Source organism: Marmota flaviventris, chromosome 3 (genome assembly GCF_047511675.1).
Source record: "Marmota flaviventris isolate mMarFla1 chromosome 3, mMarFla1.hap1, whole genome shotgun sequence".
NCBI lineage: Eukaryota > Metazoa > Chordata > Mammalia > Rodentia > Sciuridae > Marmota > Marmota flaviventris.
In genome coordinates this window covers 4,700,675-4,727,857 of record NC_092500.1, presented here as the reverse complement: position 1 = coordinate 4,727,857, position 27,183 = coordinate 4,700,675, and the positions used below count along the sequence as shown (strand labels likewise).

The 27,183-nt window shown below is 58.6% G+C and overlaps 1 protein-coding gene across 2 annotated transcripts in view; it reads right to left on the bottom strand.

Moving 5' to 3' along the window:
• The window catches only part of Phf21b (PHD finger protein 21B), a 66,326-nt gene extending 39,382 nt beyond the window's left edge, over window positions 1–26,944 (bottom strand). The window contains exons 1-2 of one of the 2 annotated variants that reach the window (XM_027954637.2): window positions 26,891–26,944; window positions 25,924–25,989 (exon numbers count right to left, since the gene is read on the bottom strand). In XM_027954637.2, coding sequence (XP_027810438.1) covers window positions 25,924–25,989; window positions 26,891–26,944 — 120 coding nt within the window. Of the gene's footprint in view, window positions 1–25,923; window positions 25,990–26,172; window positions 26,191–26,890 lie in introns of those variants that run through there. The other variant, XM_027954638.2, reaches the window with a different exon arrangement.
• Between the last annotated feature and the right edge of the window lie 239 nt (window positions 26,945–27,183).

Here is a 27,183-nt window from a genome sequence, read left to right as displayed (position 1 = left end):
TATTTAGAGACAGGGTCTCACTGAGTTGCTTAGCACTTCACCATTGCTGAGGCTGGCTTTGAACCCTTGGTCCTCCTGCCTCAGCCTCCGGAGCCTCTGGGATTACAGGTGTGCACCACTACGCTGGTTCCATGTGTGGATTATTAAAAGGACACTCTGTTTTGTATGTTTTTGAACTTTTATAAGCAGAATCACGAAGTATTCCTCTGCAACATTTTTTTGGACTTGGCCACCTGTTTGCTGGCCATTCACACACAGACTCAGTGGTGGACGTGTGGTTCAGCGCCACGAGGTCAGTGGGCAGCAGGGCTTACGCTGCTTCCACTTGCCGTTTCCCTGGGCTGCCCAGAAGATGTGGACCTGTCCACTGGTGGAAGAACTTCTCTTGGCAGGCACCAGAAGGGGTCTCTGAGGCCACCTACAGGCTCTCCAGGGTCCCACTACTGCCACTCTGTGCGGGCCAGCCCTGCTCTGCGGTAGAGTGATCCAGGGGACAAGAGGCATCCCGCTGGGGTCCCCTCGGCATCCCTGGAACCTCTCTTCCTGTTCTGGGAAATCCTGTCTGGTCTCCTGGCTCCTTTCGTAGGCTCTGGGCCACCTTCACTCCAAGGAACCAAAGACATCCACTGGGGATGGGCTGGGCCAGTCCTGTGGACTCTGCAGGCAGCCCCTGCACCTGGAGATCCCGGGAGAGGCCTGCCCGCCGCCCAGGGGAAGGCAGGTAAGCACATCTTCAGGCTCACAGCCCCAGCCCCAACAGCAGCCGCTGGCTCAGGAATGCACTTGGGTTTCTGAAAACCTCTCCTCTAGCCTCCAACCGGGGCCTCGGGCAGCTCCAGACAGCTGGGGGCAGAGCACACCTGGTCCCAGCTGCGCCCACAGGGTCTGCAATGGCCCAGCCCAGAAGATCCCCCTGGCAGTTTGGGGACAACGCGGGTGATTAGGGGTGGGGGGCACAGGGAAGCACTGCTATCCAGGGCCACCCGCGAGTAGCCCTGGCTCCTCAGGGGTCGACGGCCTGGCACACCCAGCAGTGCAGGCCAGGCTCACGTGTCGGGTGGGAAAGAGGTCAACAATGTGCCAGAGGCCCCTGTGGTCAGCCGTGTGTGCCTGAGATGGCACAAGGCGGTCAGAAAGTCGCCCTGGGGATTGGCAGGCTGGAGCCTCCTCCTGGCCCCAAGAGGCTCACACTGGCCCCTTCCTGCTGCCCCTGGAGGGCACCCAGAGGCAGAAAGGCCTTGGCCTCCTCTGTGCCCACTTCCCCCTCCGGCCTCCCTCACGCTTGCCTGGGAGTGCCCAGGGCCCCGGGAACGTGCCGCGCGGGCCTCGGCCCTCCAGCTGCCTTCTCAGCAGCAGACCTGGCCTCCCAACGCCCCCTACCCGGGCTCCGTGCGCTCAGAAATCCACCCGAGGATGGAGTAGAAGCTGGAGGAGAAGCCGCCAGCCCCCAGGGGCTGCTTGGAGAAGGACCCCCACGCCCCAGGGGCAGAGCTGCTCAGGAAAAGTGCTTAAGGGAAGCGCAGCTCGGAGGAGCACCGGCTCAACATGGTCACTCTGGGACGCGCCAGGTGACCATGCTGAGCTTCTGAAATCTCTCAGCGCCTTCTTCTAGTTGAGGTAAAGTTTGCCCCATGTAAAGTGACCTTTCCAAGCCACACCCCCAGTGGTACTCAGACACACACTACTGCGCACCCGCCACCTCTGCCTGGTTCCAGAACATTCCCACCACCAGACCGGGCTCCTCTCCAGAGATGTCGGCACATTGGCCCATCAGAAGGCTGGAACTACCAGGGGACAGAAGTGACCTGGGCGCATCCTCGTCCCTGTGTGCACCACTGACAATTCTGCTGAGGAAGCCACCGTGTGAGGGGGTGGCTGCTTGGCTCCAGGCACCTCCTCAGTGAGCGTCGCACCTGGCAGGGTCCCGGGCACCTGCCGCATCTCTGACTAAGGTGATGGAGGGCTTCCCCGCCACAGGCTGGGCGCAGGGGAGTGAGGGGCACTGCCACTGTCACCAACAGTGCTAAGCAGGGCGGCTTGGAAGGTCTGGCCCGGCCGACACCACAGAGTCACTTTACACGGTGGGTGCTGCGCACAGGAGTCTCTTTAAAGAGACTCATTAGCTTTACTCAGACTTGACAACAACCCGGCCGGCGGCCCCCAGGGAACCCAGCCCCTTCGCAAGGATAAGGCACCCTCCCAGCCGAAGGAGACCAGGAAGAGCATCTGTCGCCCGCCGGCCCGGAGTCATCAGCACAGCTAATTACCACTAATTGTAATATCGTTTCTGTCTTGCTGCTAATACATTTAGACTTGCTAATCAAATCAAACCATTCCACCTTGCGCTGCCTCCAAATAAACATTTCTGCAAAACGAGAAATAAATAACTCCCAAGCTTTGTTCCCTCTGCATCCGCGTCTGCGACACACAGCGTGGGGGAGGGGGTGGCCACTTGTCTCTGGGACCCAAGGCATAGAAGGAACTTGAGGAGGAACCAGCCTTGACTGTCCAAAACTTCCCGTCAGGCTGAAGAGGGTGACGGGGGAGCAGAGGACCACCTGGAGGCCAGGGGACGAAGGCCGAGGGGACGAAGGCCGGGGGCTGCTCTCGGAGCTGTGCTTCCCTTAAGAGCGTTTCCTGGGCAGCTGCGCCCTGCGGCCCTGGGGGGCCTTCTCCAAGCAGCCCCTGGGGGCTGGGGGCTTCTCCTCCAGACCCCTCAGGCCTCTGAGCTCCTCTCACTCACTTCTGGCCCCGCTCTGAGCGTGCCAGGGGCAGCCCACCCGGGCCTGTTCTCCTGGAACCCCTGGAAGGGCTGGTACAAGGCAGGTGACAGGAGGCCCAGCTCAGTGAGCAAACAGCCCAGGTATTACACGATGTCACTCTCGTTTCCAGATGAGGAAACCAAGACTCAGAGATGCCAAGCGATGGCCTAGCACCTGCCGGGTGCAGAGCCGGACCTGAGGACTCCTCCCTGGCTGCTCTGGCTCAGAGCCACGCTCCTTTAGGACAGAGGGAGGGAGAGGACACTGGCACCTCCACGGCCCCAAACAATGCCCACACAAGGACCAGTGAAGAAATGTGACAGGTGACAGCATTATCCAGGGCGCTCTGCTCAAGGACACCTGGAGTGACAATTCTGCGAATTCTGAAATGGAATCTGACAACGGTCGGCCATGAGTGCAGGTTACTATAGTGATCAAGGCCTGGCTCACCCCGACACCCGCCCCCTGCCAAGGACTGGCTTGTGCTGTCCCAGGGGCCACAGGACTCCCAGCCACGGCCCTCAGCAGCTCCCCGTGTCTTGGCCATGGCCAATTCCCATCACCAGCCTCGGGAGACAGCCTGGTGGGTGACGCAGCACGGGGCTGGCAGTCGGGTTGCCGAGACTCTCGCCTGCTGTCAGCTTTTTCGCTTCTGTGACTAAAACCCCAATCAGAACAATTACAGAGGAGAAAAGTTTATTTGAGGGCTCACGGTTTCAGAGGTCTCAGTCCACACACAGCGGGGCTCTAGCTGGGGCAGGACATCATGGCAGAAGAGTGTGTCGGAGGGAAGCAGCTCACAGGACGATCAGGAAGCAGAGAGGCTCCACTGGCCGGGTGCAAATATGCCCCCAAAGCCACGCCCCAGCGCCCACCTCCTCCAGCCACACCCCCACTTCAGTTCCCACTCGGGTGACCCCCATCAGGGGATTGACTCACAGGTTAAGACCCTCCCAACCCAATCACTTCTCCTCTGAGCCCTCACCTACTGTCTCGCACGTGAGCTTCTGGGGGCCACCTCACATCCAAGCCATAACACCTGCTTCTCTAGGCCGCGGCTGACCCTGTCACCTCTCCACTCTGAGCCCCAAGGAGCCGCTCCAGCACACGGCTGTCTCCTCCCTCAGCTTCTGTTCGCCCCACGGCAGGGAGGACGGAGCGAGGCTGAGAGTAAGCACAGAGTGGACACACCTGGTCACCACCACAGTCGGCGACCCCACAAGGTTGGTCCTCCTGAACCCACTTCACAGATGAGGAAGGGGAGGGTGCAGGCCACGTGACTCCACGCCGTTTCCTCCCGCTCCCGTGGGGCCAGCAAGCTCCGGCCTGGCATCCCACGGGCCCTCTGCTGCCCAAGCCACAGCCACATGGTTCCCACACAAAACTAAGAAATGGGACGCTCACCCACACCCAACAACGATGTCGGTTTTAATTAATTTCAGACTTTGAATGTTTCTGGCAATTATTTGTAACAAGGTTTAAGGAGGGCATTTAAAATTAATTGTGACTTTTATCTGGAAATCGATGCTTATTTTTAAGTAGCTCATTAGGGCCAGGGGGTAATACAGAGCAGCTTTGCCAGGCAGGAGGCTCCTGGGGCTGGAGGAGAGGCCAGGAAGGGAAGGCGTCCCCCTTGACGAGGAGATGGAGATGGCTGAATGGTGACAGAACGAGGTCCGACGAGGGCCAAGGTGCGCACAGGCAGACCTGGGCCGAGACCTACTTCATAACCTGAAGGCGGTTAACTGCAGGCCAAGGGGGCTACCTCAGGGCGGTCCAGCCGCAGGGCTCGGGAAGCGGGCAGACTGGGGCTGAGGCCGCAGGGTGAGCACCCATGAGGCAGGGCCTCCCTCCCGGAAACCAGGGACTGGGGAGGAACCACCGTCTGCACCAGCAGGCAGGCCTGTCCCCAAACATGTGGCCAAAGGGCAGGTAACGGAGAGCTCTTAGGGCACCTTTTGTGCTTTAGGTATTAGAAAAAATTTAGAAGAAATTAGTTTTAAAATCGAACCTAGGAAAAATCAGTGCAGATGAAACATCCAAATACCAACATGGAACATGGGGAACACTGCCAGCACCACAGACCGTTCATAAAACCCGTGTCCTTCTCCCCGTACCGTTCAGTCACGGCATCAAAACTGAACACAGTCCCGTGAGTTACGACATCATCCCACAACACCTCCAAAGGCCTTTATATGATACAAGATGCTATTTATTATCTCCGTCTTACCGATGGGGAAACTGAGGTTTAGAAAGATTTCACACCTCAACTGAGTGTGAGAGAGAAGTGTTCTGAAGACCTGGAGCTGAGCCCCTTTCTATGCCCTAGTCTCCTCGATCTTTCCCGGAGTTAGAAAGGCACAGCCATCACTGCCACCATGATCGTCACCACCAACACCCCACTGTGACCATCATCACCACCATCACTACCATCATCGTCATTATCACCACCATCACCATCATCAACCCCACTATGATCATCATTACCACCACCATGATCGTCACCACCATCACCATCATCACAACCACCATCACCATCGCCAGTATCACGATAATCAACATCACCCTCATCACTTTCATTACCACCACCATCACCATCACCACCATGATCATCACCATCACCACCACCACCACCCAACTATGATCATTATCATTCCCATCATCACTACCATTATCGTCATTATCACCATCACCCATCATCATTATCACTACCAGAATCCTATCACCACCATCACTAACACCACCACCATCCCAACATCATCATCACCAGTATCACGATAATTAACATCACTGTCATATCACTTTCATTACCACCACCACCACCACCACCACCACCACCCCACTATGATCATCATCACCATCATCACTCTATCATCATCATTATCACCACCATCAACACCACCACCATCCCATCATCATCACCAGTATCACTCTAATCAACATCACTACCATATCTCTTTCATTATCACCATCACTATCATCATAACCATTTCAGCATCCATCATTATCTCCTTATCAACAACCAGCAGTCACCATCAACACAAGAGATACAAGATCTACTAGGGGCTACAGCAGCATGACAGCCCCGTCTTTCCTCTTGGTCTGCACCCAGGGCAAGGGTCAACCTTGTCCAGAGCTAGGTTCTCACCTCCAGGAGCCCCACGTCTGTGGAAAGCACTATACAGCGCCCACGCCCATTGGGGAAGCTCCGGACCTCCGCCCAGGGAGGCACCAGGCCCTCGGAGGTAGGGGAAGCTTGGGGACACAGATGAAGGCAGTCGAGGGGCAGGTGAAGAGGGACTCTGAAGGAAGCCTAGAACCCTGTATTTCAAAGTGTACCTAGAGTTTAAAAATACACAGCTGGGCATGGTGGTGCATGCCTGTGGTCCTGGGGACTCTGGAGACAGAGGCAGGAGGATCCCAAGTTCCAGGCCAGCCTGGGCAACTTAGTGGGAACGTGTCTCAAGATAAAAATTTTAAAAAGGGCTGTGGGTGTAGTCCAGTGGTAGAGCACCCTAGGGATCAATCAGCAGTACCACAGTATAAATATGAATATATATTTGTAAACACACACGTATAGCATTAAGCATGATAATTAAACTGTTTGACGTCTATACTTATTTATATTTAAATCTTGCTCCATGGTTTATCAATTTAATTTGTAGGGTGGTGGGACTGTTTGCCCTATTATTTTTTCATTGAAAACTTTATTTTTTGAGAAAACCACATTCAGAGTGCAGTCTGTTCCTGTCGTTCCCTTCTAGAACCACAACATTACCTGCTGGCCACCGAGAGAGCTGCAGGCCCAGGCGGGGGAGGGACAGAGGGCACTGCAGACACTGTGACCTGGGATTGTCAGACCTGTTAAGCAATGGCAGACCTCACAAACACAAGTGCACGGTCAACAGGGCCCAGCTGCCTGGGAGATGCTACCTGAACACAACCATCGTCAAGATGACGGGGGCAGCATGTGTGTCTTCTGCTACCTTGTCACTAACTCCACAGAGGCTCGCAAGAGGGTGTCCTCTAGACATGACACTCCACTGCTTAGGTGTGACCCTTGGTGACTTCTATACACACACACACCATCATGGCCTCAGGGACACAAACACCAGCAGTGACATTCAGTTTCTAGTGTGCCCCCGGCACCACCCGGTGAGGTGCATCTGTTCAGTCCACAGACAGTGCTTACACTCTCCGACTGAGTGATGAGGACATTGCAGCTCATGGCTGATTTGCCACCAAGACTGCCAAGCTCTAGCAGTAGGAAGTCACATGTAAGAAAGAAGAACCTAGTCTGCTTCCTTGGCCACAAGAGTAACGTTTCCTCCTAAGGCTGGTGTTACATTCAGGCAGCTCACAAAACACTTCCACCTGCAATAGGACCAGGTAGTAATGGTGGCTGTCACTGTCACCCCTGACGTTATCATCCTCATCACTGTAAGCACCACTGCCATCATGGTGTCTGTCAACACAGCAGCATCTCCTGCACCACCATCCCATCACCACTACCTCCAGAGTCAAGTCACCATCCCAGTCTCCACCACCACCTCACCATCACCCATATCACCACAGCACCACCACCTCCAGTCCCCATCGTCACCGCCATCATCACCATCACAGCACCACCACCTCCAGTCACCATCAAGGTCTCCATCACACACATCACCATGTTCTGCATCACCATCCCGTCACCACCCTTGAGTCACCATCATGACTACTATCAACATGTCACCATCACCTCCATCATAACCACCACCATCATCACTAACATCACCTTTATCATTGTCATCGTCACCATCACCATCATAACACCACCAGTGTCACCTCACCACAGTTATCAACCATGATAACCACCACCACGATCATCGAATCACCATTGTGGTCCACATGAATCCAAGGTCCTTTCTTGAGGGGTACGATGATGATCTAGGCTTTGGATCAGGTTGGATCTTGTTAAACAAGAGGGCAGCCCAAGCAGGAGACCTGCCCGGCCAAGCTCCGGGCCAGCAGGTGTCGGTGTCTCTCGGACACAGTCAACAGTTAACACTGGGACATGAGGCTGAAGAAAAGATCCAAGGCCTCACAGGAGCGGCCATCTGTCCACTGCAACCAACTCTTGAATCGTACCCCGCAGGCCGCGGACTGCGGCACTGTTCCCTGGAGCCTGGCGCCTCCACCTGCCGTAGGTCCTGTGGTTGGGGGCTCTGGGCCCACCCAGGCTCCAGCATAGCAGCTCCTGCTCTGTGGGACTGCCACCTGGGCGAGACGCGGAGGAGACACGGGAATGAGGCTGTAGGCATCAGGGAGCTGGGATGACGTCCACGCACAGGTGAGCGACATCACGGCGGAACTTCAAGGCACCGCGTTAGCAGCAGCGTGGCTGGAAGAGGGGGAGGCTGGAAGACCTCTCAGGAGGCTTCTGGACCATTCCGGGTGAGAGTGGCTGAGGTGGCCAGGGCGGGGAAAATAATGTCCCTGAAGCCAGCACCAGAAGGTACAAGCAGGACACATGACCTCTTTCCAGCCCCCGCCGTGTGCTGGCTCTGTGCTGGGAGGCAGGCCCCAGCTCTGCTTCCTGAGCACATCTGGCCACACGACGAGTCCTCCAGGAGTCCCCGTCCTTCCTACAGTGGGGCTCCTTCCGTGACACCTCGCTGTCTCCAAAGCAAGGCCACTGCAGGCCCAGGCCACTCATCTTCAGAGCCGTGCACCTCCCTGAGGTGGCCGGGTCCCAGCCTCCTGCCCAGCCTTTATGGAATGGCCTCACGGCCGGCCGAGGGAGGGGACAGCAGGAGTGTGTGGGCCGTCCTCAACCTCAGCTTTCTTACCATAAAGCCACCACTGGTGGCAGGGCCTGAGACCCCCGACACTGCTGCCCAGATGTTAGCCCCTGTGAGTGAGTGAAAGACCCAAGGGACCCCCAAGTCACAGGACACAGTGCGGTGGAACGTGGCCACGCTGGACTCCCCAGAGATGACGGCAAGGCTTTGACTCGGCCCAGGCTTGCCCTCTGCACTACTGAGAGGGTCCAGGAGAACAGGGAGGTCTCCAGTCCCCCTGGGGGTGTGATCCCACAGGACTGCAGACAGACCAGCACCACTGTCCACAACAGCCGAAAGTAGGAAGCAGCCCGTGTCCCGGACAGACAGACGCAACGTGGCCCATCCATGGGGTGGAAAACCATTCAGCCATAGAAAAGAAGGGAATTACGGCATGTGACCCAACATGACGGGCCTCGGAGGCATCATGTCAGGTGGAATCAGCTAAAAAAGACACGGTGGGGCTGGGGCTCAGTGGCCAGCGCTTACCTAGCACATGGGGGCACCGCGTCCATCCTCAGCACCAAACAAAAATCAAAAAATAAAGGCACTGAGTCCACCTACAACTAAAAACCTAATAAATAAATAAACAAACAAACAAACAAAGACACGTGTGTGACAATCACCTGAGGTGCCTAGAGTCGTCAAGGCAAGGGGGAGAACGGGGCTGCCGGCGCAGGGAGGAGACAGGGGCTGCTTAATGGGCAGAGGTTTGGCTGGGAAGACAGCGGCGCCCTCAACTGGGATGGATGAAGCCATCCCAGTTGAGGGCACCGGTCCCCTTTCAGTGCTCCTGACTTCAGGTCTGGGTACCACGAGGGCCGGGCAGGAACGAGAGGCCCCTAGAGAGCGCAGAGGCCTGGCACGCAGTGAAGGGTCCCGCAGTGGAAAGAAATGGGCACCTGGCCACCCTGCAGGCGAGGCAGACACCCTGCCGTGTCATGGATGGCAGAGGACCTCTGTGTGCCGCGGCTTGTGCTCCAGTGACGTGGGACACAGGAGACAACAGCACTGGGTCCTGATGTGTCTCCTCCCTCAGGGAAGCAGCAGAGGGCCTGGGGAGCCATAGCCGGGAGCTGAAGGGCCAGGGCCTGGTCACCTGTGAGGGCAGCTCCTTAGAAAGCTGGGGGCAGGTGACACCCAAGACCCGGCTGGGGGCTCTGTGTGACGACTGCATCCTGTGCCCCAGAGAGCCCCTCAGGGCAGCTGGCCAGGCGGCAGAGGACCACCTGGGCACCGGGGACAGCACGGCCACTGGCACTGCTTCTCCAGCCAGGTTTGCAGGCGGAGGTCTCTTCCAGATGCACTCAGTGAAGAGCAGCCGAGCGCGAGGGTCTTAAAACGAAAACGGATGAGCTGGGGCCTTGACGACCCGGGTGAGAGGGGGTACGTCTGAACCCAGGTGCAAACACCTTCCTCTAGCGAGCCCCCTCCTGACCTCCTCAAGGACAGGGGCTGCACAGAGGGGTGGACCGTCCTCTCAGGGCACACCTCTGGTCTCCAGAGGTGCTGAGGTTGAGCAACCCCCTTCCTGCTTCAGAGGCCATGAAGGACCGCAAGTGACCACTCCTGGGAGAACAAGTGTCTGGCACGGCCCCTGAAGCCACACTGCAGGGGAAATCGCTGCCCGGGGTGGAGGATGGGACAGCAGACCAGAGCAAGGTGCTCGGCACCCCCACCTGTCCCAACCCAGGATGGTGAGTGTCACATTACACAATCTCACCGGTGACATAAACAAAGAGGAGGAGGAAGAACCCAGGGTAGAACTCAGCTCAGGCCCCACCTGCAGTGCGCATGGTCAGCTTGGCCTGTGGGACCCTGGGGCCTCTCGGTCAAGAACGTGCCCTTGGGCTCGGGTTGTGGCTCAGTGACAGGAGCACTTGCCTTGCCTATGTGAGGCCCTGGGTTCGATCCTCAGCACCACATAAAAATAAACAAAATAAGGTGTTGTGCCCATGTATAACTAAAAAAATGTTTAACAACAACAAAAGAATGTGCCCTTAAAAAAATCTCCTGCCTCTGGCGAGTCTGACCTTGAGCAAGGACGGCATATTCCCAGCCCCATGGGCTGTGCAAGGGCCCCAGACTCCAGAGGCCGTCCTGCGGGTCTCACCCCTGCCTCCTGCAGACCACAGGGCATCCTGGACACCTCATGTCCTAGACGCTCAGCGCCACCCACAAACCAAAGCCAAACCCCACCTGCCCCCTGCTCCCCTCTTTCCCAGACACCTGCACAGCAAGTACAGAGACAGCGGCTGTCAGACGGGGGTCATGGAGGGGACTTCGTGGCTTGGAGGAGGGGGCGGAGGGAAGGCACAGGCAGCGAAGCCTCAGGAGCAAATGGGCCAAGGGACAGCAAAGTCCTTTCCACCCACAAAGGGGGGACTCACGCAGAGATTGCACTGCCACCTAGGAGCTGGGGACGTGGAACAGTCGCTTGATGTTCCAGGGCCTCATTTCCTGGGAGGGAGCAGTTCCCTCTGGAATCTGGTGCTACCCCTCCCTGCTGTGGACCCTGAGCAGGGAGAACCATGCCCTACAGGTCCCAGAGGGAACTGGGCACTTCTCACGCTCGGGGCAGCCTGGGGAAGCCAAGGCCTCTGCCAGAGCACCTGACCTCCTCTGCCCCCTCGCTGGGCCTCACAGCCACTCCTGGACACCAGCCACATGGCAGGGACTGAGGGCTCTGGGACGGTGGGGAGCCTGGGTGGGGACACAGGAGCCCACAGTGGGGTGCAGATGGCGTCCACTGGAGATGACAAGGAGGCAGTAATGGGACAGACCCAGGCACCCTCCACCCCCGCTCCTGCCCAGCACCCGAGGGCCATCCCAGAGTGACCCACTGGTCTTCCACGGAACATTCACCATGGACCCAAACCAAGGCACCAGAGCTGGAGGGTGTGAAGCATGCACAGCCCCAGAGGGACAAGTGGCCCTTTATAAACCACCTGCACATAGCATCTATGTCCAGGCCACACACACCTGCCCAGTCCCATCATGTGTCCAGAGCTGCAGGACAGGGGTCGTGGGGGGGGCCCCCACTCAACCAAACTCATTACAGCAGTGGGTGTCAAACACAGGGCTCCCAGGCAGAGGGCAGCAGGGAAGCAGGCCTGAAGCCGGGATCGACCCCGGCAGGACGTGGCAGTCGGGCTGCCCAGAGGTGGCATGTCCCTGAGGCGGAGAACGGCTGGGCAGCTCCTAGGCTCAGTTCGACTCACCCTCAGCCACCAAGGTGTGGGGCCACTTGTTACCACGGCACAGCTGACCAATACAATGCCACAGCTGCATCGCCCTCCTGGACGCAGGGCCACTGTCCCCGGGACAAGGCTGAGAAGGTGTGCAAACTCAAGAACCCCCTGCAGGACCAGGCGTCTCAGCAGGACAGAGACCCTCCCGCCCACCTGTGAGGAGAGAAGCCTGTCAGCGTCCCCATCAACTGGCCATTGGCACTCTTTACCCATAGGAGACCACGGTCCACCCACAGCAAAAAGCAGGGGTCAGGTCACTGTGAGGAGGGCTCTGGCCGTGGCTTCTTTGTGCCTTCCAGTGGCACAGCTGGAGTGGGGACAGGGTCCTCAACCAGGGCACAGCTGTCTGAGCACAGGCAGAGGGACATCAGACTGAGCCACCAGAGTGGCCTTAGGGGTTGCCTGAGCCCCCAGCCGGCACCCAGGAGCAGGAGGTCCACCCCACAGCCCTCCTACCGTCCTGCCCCAACATTGGTCAGCATGATTGGGGCCAATGCCCCACACAGGTGACCCCAAATGCACCATCCCATAAGCCTCAGCACACATCCAGGAGGCAGGAACCTCCGAGAGGTGCCCTTCCACCCGAGGAAGCTACACCTGGACGTGGGAGGGCAGGCGGAGCCGGGCCCAGCCAGGAGTCCAGGCCGGCTCTGTGCCTTCAGCCCCCATGGAGGAGCTGCGGCCCCGCGGCCCATTCCCTGTCCCCCCAGCAGAGACCTCAGTTCTGTCCCTGGACCGGAGGACCCAGGCACACAAGGTGCAGGTGTGCCATCAGGTGCTGGAGGAGAGGAAGAAGCTGGCCTCCTGACCCTGAACTGGCCTGATCAGCCATCCCCAGCCCCCACACCCATGGGCTGGCCCTGTCCTGTTGCCACTTCACCTTCACCTGGAAGAGGTGGTCACTTCATCCCCATTTGACAGACTCAGAGACTGACTCCCAGAGGGTGGGCTTCTCCCCAGTCTCCTGCTCAGTGGGAGAACAGGCCACCGCCGGGGACCAGCCACTCCAAAACCACCTGCAGTTCAGAGACAAGCTTCCCCGCCCACATGGACCCCAGCACCGTGCTTGGAGGCAGTGCTTGTTATAATCTGCCTTGGTGTCTTCAGGGGCCCTGCTGACCTTGAACGACCTCAACCTGATGTATCTGCAAAGACCCTCTTTTCAAATAAGGTCTCATTCTGAGTTTCCAGAAGGAGAGAGTTTGGGGAGACACTGGTCAACCCAGTGCATCTGCCAGACTAGAGTTGGGGGATGGAGCTATTGGGGTGCCCACCACACAGGACGCAGTGGGCTCCTCGCGGGTGTGCCCCAATGGCAGAGCGCTGATTGACACCCTGCTGGAAAGGCTGTCATGAGTGGCACGGAGGCTTTACTCTCTGAGGCTGATACACAGCAGTGATTCTGAACATTGTGAGTCAGGAAAATCTGGGGCTCACCCGAGTCCGTGGCTCTCCAGAGTGGAGAGTGTGACATTAACGTGAGCGCCCTTTGGAAACCAGCCAGCTGAGGGCGTCACCCTGATTCATCCTCAGCTGGCAGCAAGGAGAAGCTGTTCAGAAGCAGGACAGACGGAGGGGGAACAGGCAGCCTCTTGTCCTTCCTCGTGGCCATCCAGCCTGCAGGGACGCGGGGCTCCCTGTCCCACCTCCTAGGAGACTTGAGGCTCCTACAAGCTGCCGGCCCCGTGGGACTCCATTTCCTCATCTGTTACCACCAGGCTCAGGACACACGGTTGCCACACCACTGAATCGGCCCTGTGTAGCTCAGCTCCCAGCTGTAGGGACACACCCAGGAGGAGCCCACGGTGTCCGGCATGACTGGCACCCCAACAGCCCCTCCCTCCCAGCTCCAGTCTGGGTTGGGCACGACCAGCTTCCACGGGCAGACGCACTGGGTTGAGCAGTGGCCCTCGACTCCATCCATCTGGAAACTCAAAATGCGACCTTACTGGAAAAGAGGGTCTTTGTAGATATAAAAGACCCTCTGGTTGAGGTCAGTCTGGATCAACGAGGCCCCTGAAGACTTCGAGGCAGAGCCTGAGGGAAGATGACCAGTTGATGTGGAAGCAGAGACCCAGTGAGGCACCCACCAGCCCAGGAGCGCCAGGAGCCCAGAAGTGGGGGGAGGCGGGAAGACCCCTCCCCCGGCGCCTTGGGGAGGAGCACAGCCTGCTCACCCGCTGCTCAGACTTCGGCCCCCAGAACTCAGAGAGAAGTACTTTGTTGTTTGAAGCCCCCAGTTTGTGGCCTCAGGAACTTGCTCAGTAGAGGACAGTTACAGCTCGGAAGAAAAGCAAGTGACCCAGGTCCCTGTGCTCAGGAACAGCCATGCCAGGGGGACGGTCCCCTATCCCAGTGCCCAGCCCCTTCCTCTCGGGTGCTGCCCTCCACTTGCACCTGGTCCAGAGGTGGCCCCAGCCACACGTCCCCATACCCCTGACAGGCTGCCAATCACAAGGAACGAGTTACACACACCCCTCCCCAGCCCACCATTTGTGAATTAGTGTCATCAGAAGAAAGAAGACCAGATAAAAACTCCCAGTCCAGGCGCGCAGATCAGCACCCCCGCGAGGGGCCTGCAGCGGCAGCCCGGGGACTGGCGCGCAGCCCCACCTTCCAGGCCGGCCACGCTCCCTCTGCACCGGCTCCTGCCAGCCAGCAAGGTCCTGGCCCCAGCGCCATGTTTACCTTTTTCATCAATTAAACAAAGCTGAAGAGAGGCCGTCACAGCCTCGGGAGAGCGGGTGGGCGCATCCCTCCCCCCCGTCACCAAGGTGGGGGCACGCGGGGAGGGGGGGGGATAAATTACTGCACAGTAAGTCCAGCCGCGCCAGGATGTAATAAAATGTGTTGCTAAGATACAAGTACCAAGAAGTTCATTAAAGGACACTTTAACCAGGCTGCCAGGCTCCTCTCCCTTCCAAGGCAGCTTATTTGGTACTGTCCCTTGTGTTTATAATTAGATCCCCAGTAGGAGAGGCCGCGGGCCCATTCAACTCCACTCGGCAGAGCACGGCAGAGCACGTTGACACGATGACTTCAGCGAGACCCTGGCTCAGGGCGGGGCACGGAAGGGGGTGTTGCAGGACAATCTCACGAATGGAAACAGATCCGAGTTCCGCTTAGTTACCTAAGTGGGGGACAGAGCCTGGACGAACCCCAACAGCTCCCTGCACTGGCAACCTGCAGGGGCTCAGGGGCTCCCTGGACTGCAGAATCCTACCCCCAGGACCCGGATTATGCCACAACCTGGAGTCTCATGGCCTTTGAATCTTGAGGACCATCCCAGAGCCCCAGAGAATCTCAAGGCTGCAGCCTCGGCACATCCCCGTCCCAGGGCCAGCAGGGCTGCTTCTCCTCTGGGCTTGAGGGCTGGCTGGGCAGGCGAAGACCTCCAGCAACCAGCGCCCGCGGTCAGCTCTTCCTCCAGCCTCGCAGGAGCCAGCCCGAGGGTCATCCCAGCCTGTGGGTCATCCCAGCCCGCAAGCACTTCCACTAGCTGTGCCGTCCCGACTGAAAGGCAGGAGTGGCCACGTTGGAGGCCCTCGCGTCCACAGGTTCTCGATCTCCTCACACTCCTGCTCCCCAGCCACACGAGCCGTCACGGGAAGCCCGGGCCATTTCCCCTGCAGGAACACTCTTCCCACAGAAGGCCACTGGCTCCCTCCAGCTGCTGCAGGGCTCTGCTCCAACGCTGCCTTCTCAGGGACACCCCCCCACCCCCAAGGCTTCCCCCCTCCCCCGCTTCTCGCCAGGACACCCACCTCCCAGCCCCCCCATTCGCTTACTCTCTCGCTTACTCGGCTCGTCTGGTACCTGTCTCCCCTCTGCCTGGGAGCACCCCCGGCCCCCGTCCACAGCCATGTCTCCAGCACAGAGAAGGCACATACTGAATGTCACCTGCTCATACGCCCAGGCTGCCGGCGCCCTCCTCACCAGGCCCCCTCTTCTGGACACACAGAGCCACCCAGGACTGGGGAAGAGGTCTAAGGCACAGAGGGCTCTGTCATCTTGGTCCCTTTCAGTCTCCTCTGCTAAATGTTCTGGGCACCTGGGTGTCTTTAAAGCCCTGCCACAGGTGGCTCCTGACCACGCCTTCCAACATGCCCACGGCTGTCACCTCCAGCGCCTGCAGCTGTGACAGTCTCTAGGGCCCTCTGGCCTCAGTCCACGGTGGCCCCAGTGACTGCCTTGTCACTTCCCCTTCCAAGCCAGGACAAGCTCTTGGGGACCTTCTTGCAGTGGAAGCTGGGAGCCGGGGAGCAGCGTGTGGGTGGAGAGAACCCTGCAGCAGGGGGGCTGTCAGAGGGCAGTCAGGAGGTCACACAGCGCGTCTCTGTGCGCTGCGCACCCCGCCAGGGCACACTCATCACGGGCGAGCCTTGGTGTCGCTGACTGTGGGAACTGCTGCCTGTCACTTGGTGAGCTCCTCTCACACTGAACTCTGGATCACAGCATAAATATGCACATATCCTTAATTACATCCCCAAGTTCAACTGCACGTATGGGCTGGCTTTCCGCCTGAACGTCACGGGGAACCCCTCTTGCTCCCTTTCCCTGCTCCCCCGCCCCATGCCCTTCTCTTTTCTGGGGCAGACAGCCTCCCCAAGCTCCCCCCAGTGACAGCCTGTCACACTCAAGACCCTGAAGGCAGGCAATATGCCCCCAAAGGCAACTGCAGTCACAGCTGTCAGCTCCTCTTCCCTCTGGGCGCCGACTCCCCCTCCCCCTCCCAGCCCACGGTGGGCCTCGACCCCTGTGTACACACTCCGCAAGCAGCAGGTGTACACCAGGGCTGGGGGAAACCATGTGCAGGTCCTCCTCCCATGCACCCGGGACACAGAGCTGGACACTCACCCACCTCACAGACCAGCAGCCATTCCAATTCAACAGGTTTCACAATCAGACAATTTTGAACACACGAGGCTGGGAAAGGTGGCCCTCTCTTACTTGTACCAATCGGAAGTCACCTGCTCTGAGTATCTGACAGCTGTTCTGAAACCAACAGGATGCCGCCGGGGTCCTCTCCTGGTGGCCCCGTTGTCCACACACAAGGGCAGGTCCCAGCCCCTCTCTCCTGGGGCGAGGCTCCAGGAAAGCAGCTTCCCACAGGAAACTTCAGCAAACCGAATCTTGCTGTGGAAACAAACTGGAGGCTCCCCTGAGGCCACAGTGAGATTGGTGGAAGACGAGCTCTGTCCCTGGACTTGATTCCCCTGCCCCACAGCCCACCTGCACCCTCAGTCTCCCTGGTGTAAGACAAAGTGTGCTCCAAAGCCCCGTCTGATACTCTCACCTGAAGGGTTTGGCGTCAGAAGTCGTCTGCCAAGTCCAGGCCACATGGACCCTCGGCTTCTACCGAGTCCAGGCCTGCGTCCAGGCCTGTGGCCGGACCCTGGCTCTGGACACACCTAACACCAAGGTCTCTGTCCCAACAAAAAGCTGCAGTAGCCTCTGCTCTCCCATGGCGTTGCCGCCTCTGGCCCGCCAGCCTCCGTTTCCCATACCATGTTCCTAAAGTAGCTCGATGACGTCAGAGGACACCCCTTCACTCGGCTTCTCTCCTGCACATCAGCATCACACCAGCCCACGGACACCCACTCCAGACGGCCCTGCCTGGCAAGCAGCACTGGGCGACCAGGACCAGCCAGGGGGCCCCTCCTGCCCCTCCTCAGGATGAGGGCTCAACTCAACCCTGGGCAAAAATGTCAAGTCCCCAGCGGAAGCGGCCCTTCCCACTGCGCCCCAACCAGACCTGCAGGAGCGAGCGCCAAGCCAAAAGCTAAATCGGATCACGTAAGGCGCAGCCCGGGCGAGACGGGGAGGGACGCCGGCTATTGGCAGTCAGAGGCCGTAAGCGAGCGAAGCCGCGTCAGCAGTTTCCCCACGGCTACTCGAACAATAAGTAACAGCCAATAAAGAACCTTAAGGAGGCATATTTGTTCTTTCGGAGAATAGAGGCCATTTCAAAATGAGATGAAGCCTCCCCTTAATGCATAAAATCCCAACGTCCGTAATAACAAGACGCGGCACCCAACACACCCAGGGGCTCAGGCCGGGTGCGCCAGGAAAGTCGAGTGCGGGGTGGCAGACCAGGGCTCGCAGCCCAAGCCAGGGACTGTGCTCTGGGGTCAGCCCACAGTGCAGCATAGAAGAGTCCTTCCTCCCTGTCCTCAGCCTGCCCCACGCTCCTCAGCAGGTGTCCCAGGGAGAGGAGGAGACCTGACCCCGGCCTCCTGCAGACTGCTCCCACTTCCTGCTTTGGGGGCAACTCACGCTCATGGCCGCTGACTTGCTGGGGCTCATCTCCCGCACACCAGCTTGGCTTGCCTCCACCTGCGCACAGGGCAGTGAGAGTCCACGCCCAGCGGCTCACCTGCCCAGGAGAAAGCACTGCTGCTCCTCCCCAGGGCCCGGCAGCCCAGAGCGGGGAGACCCAGTGAGCCACCGGACCTGTCCAGGCTCCAGCCTCTTCCCGAGCAGCACAGAAATCAGCAGCAGGCCTTCCCAGAGGGCCTCCGAGGGGAAACTGGTTCCTAAGGTGTCGGAAGGTGGGGTCAAGCCACACACATGCAGGACACAAGGTCCGGGCTCAAGGTGCCACCTCACCTAATTCTCCCGTCGCCCCTTAGTATCATTTCTTGGGCAAAACCACACGGAGCCCGGTGCCGACCGGCAGCACGCTGCTGTTCCCGTCTGCCATCAGGAACCGGAGCCTCTCAGGAGGCGAACCCTGCCCGGCACGGGGCTGCCACAGGACGGGAGGCTCCCACCTGGGTCTGTCTGGCCTAAAGCCTGTGCCACAGACCTCCATGTCACAGGCCGCTCGAGACGGAAGCGAGAAGCCCACACAGCACTCTCCCCGGGCTGTGTCCAGGCCACAGACACCAGGGCGGGGGCCGTACCCAGCCGTGCAGGTGACCAGGGTGACTGCAGACATTGCTTCTCATCCAGAGCCCCCAAAGCTGACGCCGGCCCCAGAGCAGAAGCACGCCTCCGCGGACAGAGCAGGGAGCAGCCCCGCTGACCAGCGGCTTCACGACAGAAAACAAAAGGGCACCGAGCCCAGGATTCGGCTCCTGAGAAGACAAAGGCACCCGAGGAAAACCCACTAAATCCCGGGGGAATCGTGGCCAGCAGCTCTGATGAGGCATCTTCAGGCATCTCACCAAAAAATCCAAACCTAACTGAAACCAGTTGCACAGTCGGACAGCAGGTATCAGAGGGTAAAGTATCAAAGTGGACACTCTGGACTGGCTGAAGAGGACAGCGCAGTGTCACCATCAACCTTCCCCAGGGTGGCAAGAGACAGGACACCGTGAGTGGGGACATGGAGGCGGCAACAGTGCATTTCCCAGGCCAGCTGGGCCTCAGCGGGCAGAGCACCCAGTTTCACCCGCACTTGACCCCTCAGTGCCCTCCATGCCCACCTGGAACATGGGAGGGGGTCTCATTACAACCCCCACATCTCAGACTGGAAATGAGCTCAGAGGGCAGGAGGACTTGGCCGGGGCACTTGGCTAGGTCAAGAGCACTTGGGGCCCTGGCTCTTCCGGTTATGTCCCCTCATACCTGACAACGTGGTGACCAGACGGAGAGGAGGTGGGGCCAAGGCACAGGGCACCTGAGGCTGGGGGCAGAACCGGCAATTCCATTCTGGTCCAAAGCTGCTTGGCCTTGGGAAGCTGTCCGCCTCTGATCTGACCAGCAGAGAAGAACCACAGAGGGGACGGCACGGAATCTTCAAAGGGAGCGCTGCAGCCGCACGGGGCAGTGTGCACAATCTGCCTCCAACACTTCCCCAGGTACAAATGCCACCTCCTTGGGGCTGTCGCACAAGCCCCACAGAGCACACCATCCCTCCACTGCTGATGGCCAGGCGTCCCGTGACAAGGCCTCGCTGCGGGACAGGTAAACAGAGTCACCTGCTCCCAAGCACTGTGAGCAGAGACCAGGGGAAACATCTGCAAGAGTGAGGCGTCACCATCACTAACCATGTCACCCACCTCCACTCCACATCCCCAGAATCTGCTGGGAGCTACGAGTGTTTCTAGAATTAACCCAGCTGTCTCCAACCCACGTGCACAACCCTGGCAGGTGTGGAGACAAGTTCAACAGCCACTTGTGCCGTCCAGATGACAGGTGTACGTGTGTGCAGAGTGCAGCCGCGAACACTGACGCCTGACACCGATGGCATCCACGAGCCAGGGGGGCAGCAAGGAGAGGACCCTCCCTGTTACCCGACATTCAAACCTGTGCTGTGGTTCCCAGACACGCGGCTTGCATCACATCAGAAACTTTCTTTTGAGTAGAATTTTCTCTATTCCTCTATGTCACTGAAACAGCAGACTGTGGACCTCGGCCTTTCCTAGTAACATCTCACTTCAGGGCAGGAGAACGGTCATTAACTTCCTGAGTTCAAAAACAGATCCCTCCTCTCGTTTTAGTGACGTAATCCTGGACAGAATTTACGTGTACTACATAGGCTTTGTGTATGTGGTGTTGTTGTAAACTTCGACATACACAGATTTGTTATTTATCATTCTATATTATGTAGGAGCAATAAAAATAAATTCAAAATAAGCTGCAACTAAGTTCACCCAACATAGATGTGTGTACGTCATGCACACACACTTTTGTTTTCTTTAAGCAGTTTCCCTCTGAGTCACCTTGTGGAGGCTTCCAGAGCTGTCCCCCACAAACTTCTCTGCTCTGGAGAAGGCAGGAGAAGGTCCCCTGCAGTCCCCACCCTCCCCATCTGATCACACTGGTCACTGGTGCTCTGCATAGGTGCCCAGCCTCCTGCTCCCTGGACACACACAGCGTGGACCATGGAAGCACCTTCCCACAAGGCAACAAAAGAATAAGCAGCTCACCTGCCAGGGGACCTCAGCCCCTCCACTCTCCCGCTTGGAATCTGCCGTCCTCCACACCTTCTGCCTCAGGCCTTACCACATCAAATCCCGCCCTTCACACACCTTCCTTGCTCTGGCCACAGCTCACATCTCGCTCCTCTCTCTTGGTTTCACTGCCAGAAACACCTCCAGCACACCTGACCCTCCTGCAGGGTTTCCTCAGGCCCTTTCCTCCAACCACCAGCTCCACTGCCCACACCCAGGGTCCTGGGAACACCCACCCCAGGTGACCTGCTCCAGGAAGCGGTCCTCCGTCTCCAGCCCACAAACTCGGCAAGGCTTCCCACAGCACAGCCTTCACAGCCCTTTTCCAGGAGTCACACGTCACAGCTGTCACACATCACTCTTCTGTCAAGTCCGCCAGGGCTGGGAGCTGGTCCACTCACCTCTGGGGCCACTCATTCATTGCCTGCTGACTCCAGGCGGGGGCTCCTCTGGGCCACCACATCACCACTGCTGACCCCACACTCCTCCCTGCCCTGAAAACACGGGGAACAACCCTGGACTGATTCTGAGCAGACCTCCCTCTGCCACCGCCCCACAGAGAGCTTACAGTCAGATCAAGACAGTAATGCAGGCACTCCTCAGAGGCAGGGCGACACTCAGGGTGCCAGGGACCTGCTGAAAAGCAACCAGGAGGGCCCTGCTGCCAGGCTAAAGAGTGCAGTGAACCCCCACTCCCTCCAGTAGAGGACAGGCAGCAGGCAGGGCCCCTGAGAGCAATGGGGACCCACTTGACGGTTGTGAGCAGGAAGCAGAGTGATCCCATTCTGATTAAGGCACTCACTCTGGTGAAGGCACACACTAGAAGGACCAGAGATTCAGCACACAACTATTAAAAGCCAAAAGGAAGAAACCATCCAAACAGCCATGGACAGAGGGGCATTCAGACACAAAAAGGAACCATGTACTGACCTGTGCTACAACCAGGGCACCCCTGAAACCTCACAGTAGGTGAGGCTGGTGGTCTGTGACCCCAGGTGGGAAGTCCCCAGCAGGCCACTCCAGAGCAGGGGAGCAGTCGCTTGGGGCTGGAGGGCAGGACAGCCCAACGGTTCCCTTTCCGGGTGATGAACACTATGAAATGGACAGGGGCAAAGGGGCCTGGAAATACAAGGCCCCCCAAATGGCTTCCTTTCTACAGGCGAATGACGTGTGCAAACTGTGTATCAATAAAACTGTTCTGTCCTCCTTTAGGTGGACACAGTGAGGAGGCTGCTGCCATCTTGCAGGGTGGTGGGGGCGTGGAGAAGGGCTCAGGTGGAAGGGCCCCAGCAGGCTTCAGCTGTGCAGGGGGTGGTCCAACCCACACCGTCACCACACAGGGCACAACGCGGAGCCTTTGGAGTTGGCCTTAATTCGGTCTCTGGCCTGTAATATTAAACAATGCTGTTTCAGGCATGAGGGGGACACTCTAGAGGAACATCAGGGAATATTTCCTGAGGGGAGCAGGCTTGGGAGGAGAGCGTAGAGAAGAGAATGTCCTCTGACCAAGCAAAGACCATCTTGGAAGGGAGTGCTCTGGGGATAAACCTGCTATGGGCTTCAGCTGGGGAGCCTTCCAGGGGGAACCCCTGTGCTCCAGTGACTGGTGAATCCTGCCGAAGACACGATTTAGTGCCTGCGGGAGCACACACGGACAGACCGCCTTTCAAGAAGACGGATTTTTATTGCTGTGCTAGAGGACAACCCCTTGGAACCCAGAGTCCATCAAATGGATGGATGGGGCAATGCGCAAGGCCCCAGGTTCACCTCCAGGGTCTCTCAGGCAAGTCCACATGAATATGAACTCAAGTTCAAACACAAGACTCTTCAAACTCGGACAGACTGGATTGCATGAAGTCAGGCCTGGAGATACCACCTCACGTGACTTCGAACTGCTACAAGAACACTAAAAGCAGGGGGGGGGGGGAGCCTTCAGTGTTTATGATGGTCTGTTATTTACACGGAAGTGCTTGTTGCTTGACAATTTAGATAAAAATGTTACTGCGTCTCTGCATGTGCTGCAGATTCATGGTGTAAAACCACTGGAGCAGCTAATGGAGTCTTCACACATCATATCTTGTTAAAGAAGAGGGGTCCAACCTCACCAGACGCAGCCCAGCACTGAGGTGCACACTATCCCAAGCACAACCTGCCTGTGTCCCCCATCACAGGTCAGCTCTGACCAACTCCCCCATGCCCTTCTGATTCCCCCAAGGAGAAAATATGAATTTCCTTTTCAGATAGCAGGGTCCCATGGCACATAGCTTTCCGTTTAACCCTTAACCCCCCCAGTGATGAGAGGAAAACTGGACAAGATTTATTTCTCCCCTTCTGACCGACAAACTACCTGATTCTGAGTCCTTTACACACTTATCTACTGAAAACATTCCAGTGCTAAAGGGCATGAATGAGAAGCTGATGGCGGGCCCTGAAGATCCTACGTTGCATCTGTGTTTCCAACACGTGGATAATGGGGTCATCTGTTCATTTTACTATCTAGTTCATCATCCTCTGCACGTGCACTTTTAATTGAAACTTAACCTTTATATCCGATACTCCAAGTGGGGGCAGCACACACACAAAAAGAAATCGCCGGAGGTGGTAAGATTTTTTTCTCCAAGTGACTCTAAAAAGGAATCCTACCTTTAATTTCATGTTGAGTTAAAAAAAAAAAAAAAAAAGGCTCTGACATACAAGCTTTTTCATTCCTACTCCCATATTTTGGCTCCTACTGGACAAGTTTTGGGATATCCAACAGAGAGCCTCTTCAAAGCACATCCTAGTCACCTCCCAATGCGTACCTCCACCTTTCCCGGGCCAAGCTGCCAATCACTGCGGAGGTCTCCAAGGAGAGAGGAGGGGAAATGTTCAGTCCACCCAACTCAAGACATAGGTGACCCCTGAAAGATGCAACAGCCAGCCCAGGAGAGACAAGGCGGCTTGATTAGCATGCTGAAGCCGGCCTCAGCCCCCTCCCCTCCCTTTTATGAGCCCTTGTTATATAAAATGCCACAAAAAGAACCGGAAAAGCAACAACACTTGCAGTTACAAACACAAGTTCCGATGGCAGGCCAAACCCTGGCTGCTGACCAGATGTCATTTTTAGTCATCAAAAAGAGAAACATTTTTAAAAGGCCAGGGAACAAAAGTTTTCTTGTTTCCTTTCTTTTTAAACACGCGCGCACACACACACACACACACACACACACACAAAGATGGAGGTGTATGCGTCTTCAGTCGTAGGCATCCTTCCCGAGTTCAAATTTAAAGGCAAAGGCAGCCTGAGTAGGCAGCTTCTGGCCCAGCAGCTCCACCACCTTCAGACAGGATTTCCAAATGTTTCTTTCAGCCTTATCTAAATTCCAGCCTGTCGGATAATAAATAGCTACTCATTTACTATCATCATAAAAATTTAAACAGCCTTGAAACAGTTGCTACAATACAGAGGAAATGATCAAACCTAAGCTCCGAAGAGCCACTCCAAATAGTAAAACTATTGCCACGCAGCGCAGACATAAAGACATTGTTGCCGTGAAAGCCGCCGGGTGACGGGCTCCTGTTTTAAATCTACTCCGAACGTAAGAGTCAACAACTTGCCCTTTTATCCAGTGGAAAAGGGGCTTAGTAACCCTCAGCTATTACTCTACAGATTTGGTGGTGTTGTGTTTTGTTTTTAATAAAGTATCCGATTTGATCCTACACAGTGATTAAACATCTTTGTGCTCTGCAGAGAAGGGTCTTCCAACCCCTCCCCCTCCAAAAATGGCATCGAAGCAATCAAAATGGTAATGCCGGGCCTGGGTCCCCTCCCCCCGCGAACTCCCCGACTTCGCCGGGGCCGCGCGCCGGGCCCCCCTCCGGCGGGAATGGAAGCTTCCACTCCCGGACGGGGGCGCGCAGCCGGGGGGTGGGGGGCCGCGGCACCGACAGAAAGGGGTTAATGCCGCGTCCCAACCCCGCCGTCCAGCCGGGCGCCCCCACCGGGCGCGGACCCGCCGGAACAGCCATCTTTCTTTCCGGTCGCCTCCTCGCCCGCACGCCCCCTCCCACCACTTTTCAACTTTAAAGACTCGAAAGCAGCCCCGGGGCCGGAGTTGGCCTCTCCGCCGCGGCGCCCCGCCAGCCGCGTCCCCGCCTCTCCCCCGCAGGGAAAGCCCCGCCCGGGAGGGGGCGCCGCCGCGAGGGGGGAGGGGCGCGGGGCCCGAGCGGTCCAAGTTTGGCGGCGGTGGCATTCCGAAGGAAGCGCGATCGATGGCCAGGGGGCGCGGCGGCGCGGGGCGGGGGCGGCCGCGGGCGGGCGGAGGGCGCAGAGGAGGGGCGCCCCCGCCCGCCGCCTCGGAGCCCCGGGAGCGCCATTGGCTGCGCCGCTCAAAGTTCTCGGCTCCGCGGCGGGGAAGGGGCGGGGGCGCCGCGCGGGGGCGGGGGAGGGGCGGCGGGGGGCGGGGGCGCGCGGCCGGCCGAGCTCCGGCGGCGGCATCTGTTCGTGGTGCTGAAACCCGGAGCGCTGAGCTCAGCGCAACTAAGTCACAATGGACAACTTTTCCTCCCCCGAGGAGGCCGCGCGGGGGTCTGTCGCCGCGCCCCCCACCGCGGGAGCTCCTGGTGGGTCCCCATCTACCCCTAAGGCCCAGAGACCAAAGTTGGAGCAGAACCGGGGGGTCCCGGGGGCGCCTTTCTTTTGTTCCCGGGAGCTGGCGTCAGATTCCAAGAATAAAAAGTGAAGCCGGCGAAGTGGAGGGGAGGGGGGCGCCCAGGGAAGGATTTTAAAGCGAGATCTTCCAAGGAAGCCAGGAATTGCTTCCAAGTAGTTTGACGTCCAGGCTCGAATGACCGCCGTCCTCCGCTCCCACTCCCACCCAGTGTGGGGCTGGGGACGCCGAGCCCGGGGAATTTACACGTTCCAAAAACATGTCCACCAACTCAAAATGGACGCCGGGCTGCCGGCGCCTTTGAGGTGCAGCTTGTCTTTTTCGGCCACTGCCGGGGCCTCGCGCTCACCCTCCGTCGCCACGAACCGGCTCTTTCTCCCCAGAAACGGGGGGGCGATAACTTCGAGGACTGGAGACAGACCCCTGGGGGAGTCTGCGTGTGTGGCGCCTACGCTGGCACTTTTCAGGGTGCTGTCAAAGTGCCCGGCGACCCCTCCGGGGCCCCTCGCCTCAACTGGGGGACTGGTCCCCTCGCTTACTTGTTTGTCACTGAGCGTTGCGATCCGCGGCTGCCTTTCGTGGAGCTGCTTCTTGAGGTCGCCGTTCTGCGGAAACACGGAGGAGCGGGCTCAGGCCGGCAGGCCGGGGGTCAGGTGCGCCCGGGGCCCCATGGGCCACGGCACCCCGCCGGGCACCCCAAGGGCCAGGACGGCCGCAGCGCGCCCCAAGTTTCCCTGGCCGCGTCCCGCACGCGCGGCGACCGGGCAGTGCCGCGCGGGGCCGCTTACCTGTGGCTGCCGCCTCATCGGGGCAGCTCGCGGGGCGGGGCGGGGGCCGAGGCCACCCGGCGGCGCGCCCCGAGCCGTGCAAGTTTGCAGGCCGGGGTGCGTGTGCGAATGAGTGCGTGAGTGTGAGTGTGTGCCGGGGGAGGGGGGAGGAACAAAGAGCCAAGTAAACACGGCGAGTCCGTGTCGAGCAAAGCTCATAAATATTCAAGTCGCGTCCTAATCTCCCCAACACACACACGCGCACGCCGCAAAACCGCTCCGGCGCTGGCCGCCACGCCGCCGCTCGCGGACCAACAATCACCAAAACTACTTTTGCGAATAGTGCAGGACTCCGTGGGGGTAGAGGCCGAAGGAAAAGGTTGGAAGGGGGCTGTCCACGCTTCCCCTCCCCGGGACAAGCTCACGAAGGGAACCCCTCCCGGCCACCCCTGTCAGGCAGACCCGGCAGCGATTAAGGGAAGATGCCGCGATCCGATGCCAGGAGCCCTCAAGCCTCAAACAGTGCAGGATCGCGCGGGAGGAGGGTGGAGAGGGAACCAAGGAGGGGGCCGAGCCACGCAGACCTCCCCTGCCCCAGGACGGGCTCTAGGAAGGGGCCGTTCCCGGCACCCCAGCCAGGGGACCCTGGGACATGAGAGAAAACTCGGGTCGCGGGCGCCTCCACTCCCCCAAACACTCCCCCGTCTCCCACCCGACCCCCCAACCCCCAGCCACCTACCTGGTGGCGCGCGAGTTCCACGGAGAGCGCCTCGGGCCGGCTCTGCAGCTCCATCCCGGCAACTTGGGTGGCACTTTGCGCTCACTTTGGCCCCCGATCCCGGGAAGTTGTGCGGAACAGCTGGGGGCGCGGGATCCGGCGGGGGCGGACCGGGCCTCGGAGGAGGGGGGACGGGAGCCCCCTCCTCCACGGCCGAAAGGGAGGGGGACGGGCGAGAAGGAAGAAAGGCGGCCGGTCGCCGCGGCACCGAGCCCACGGCCGCCCCAACTCCTCAGGCTGCGGGGCAAGTTGCG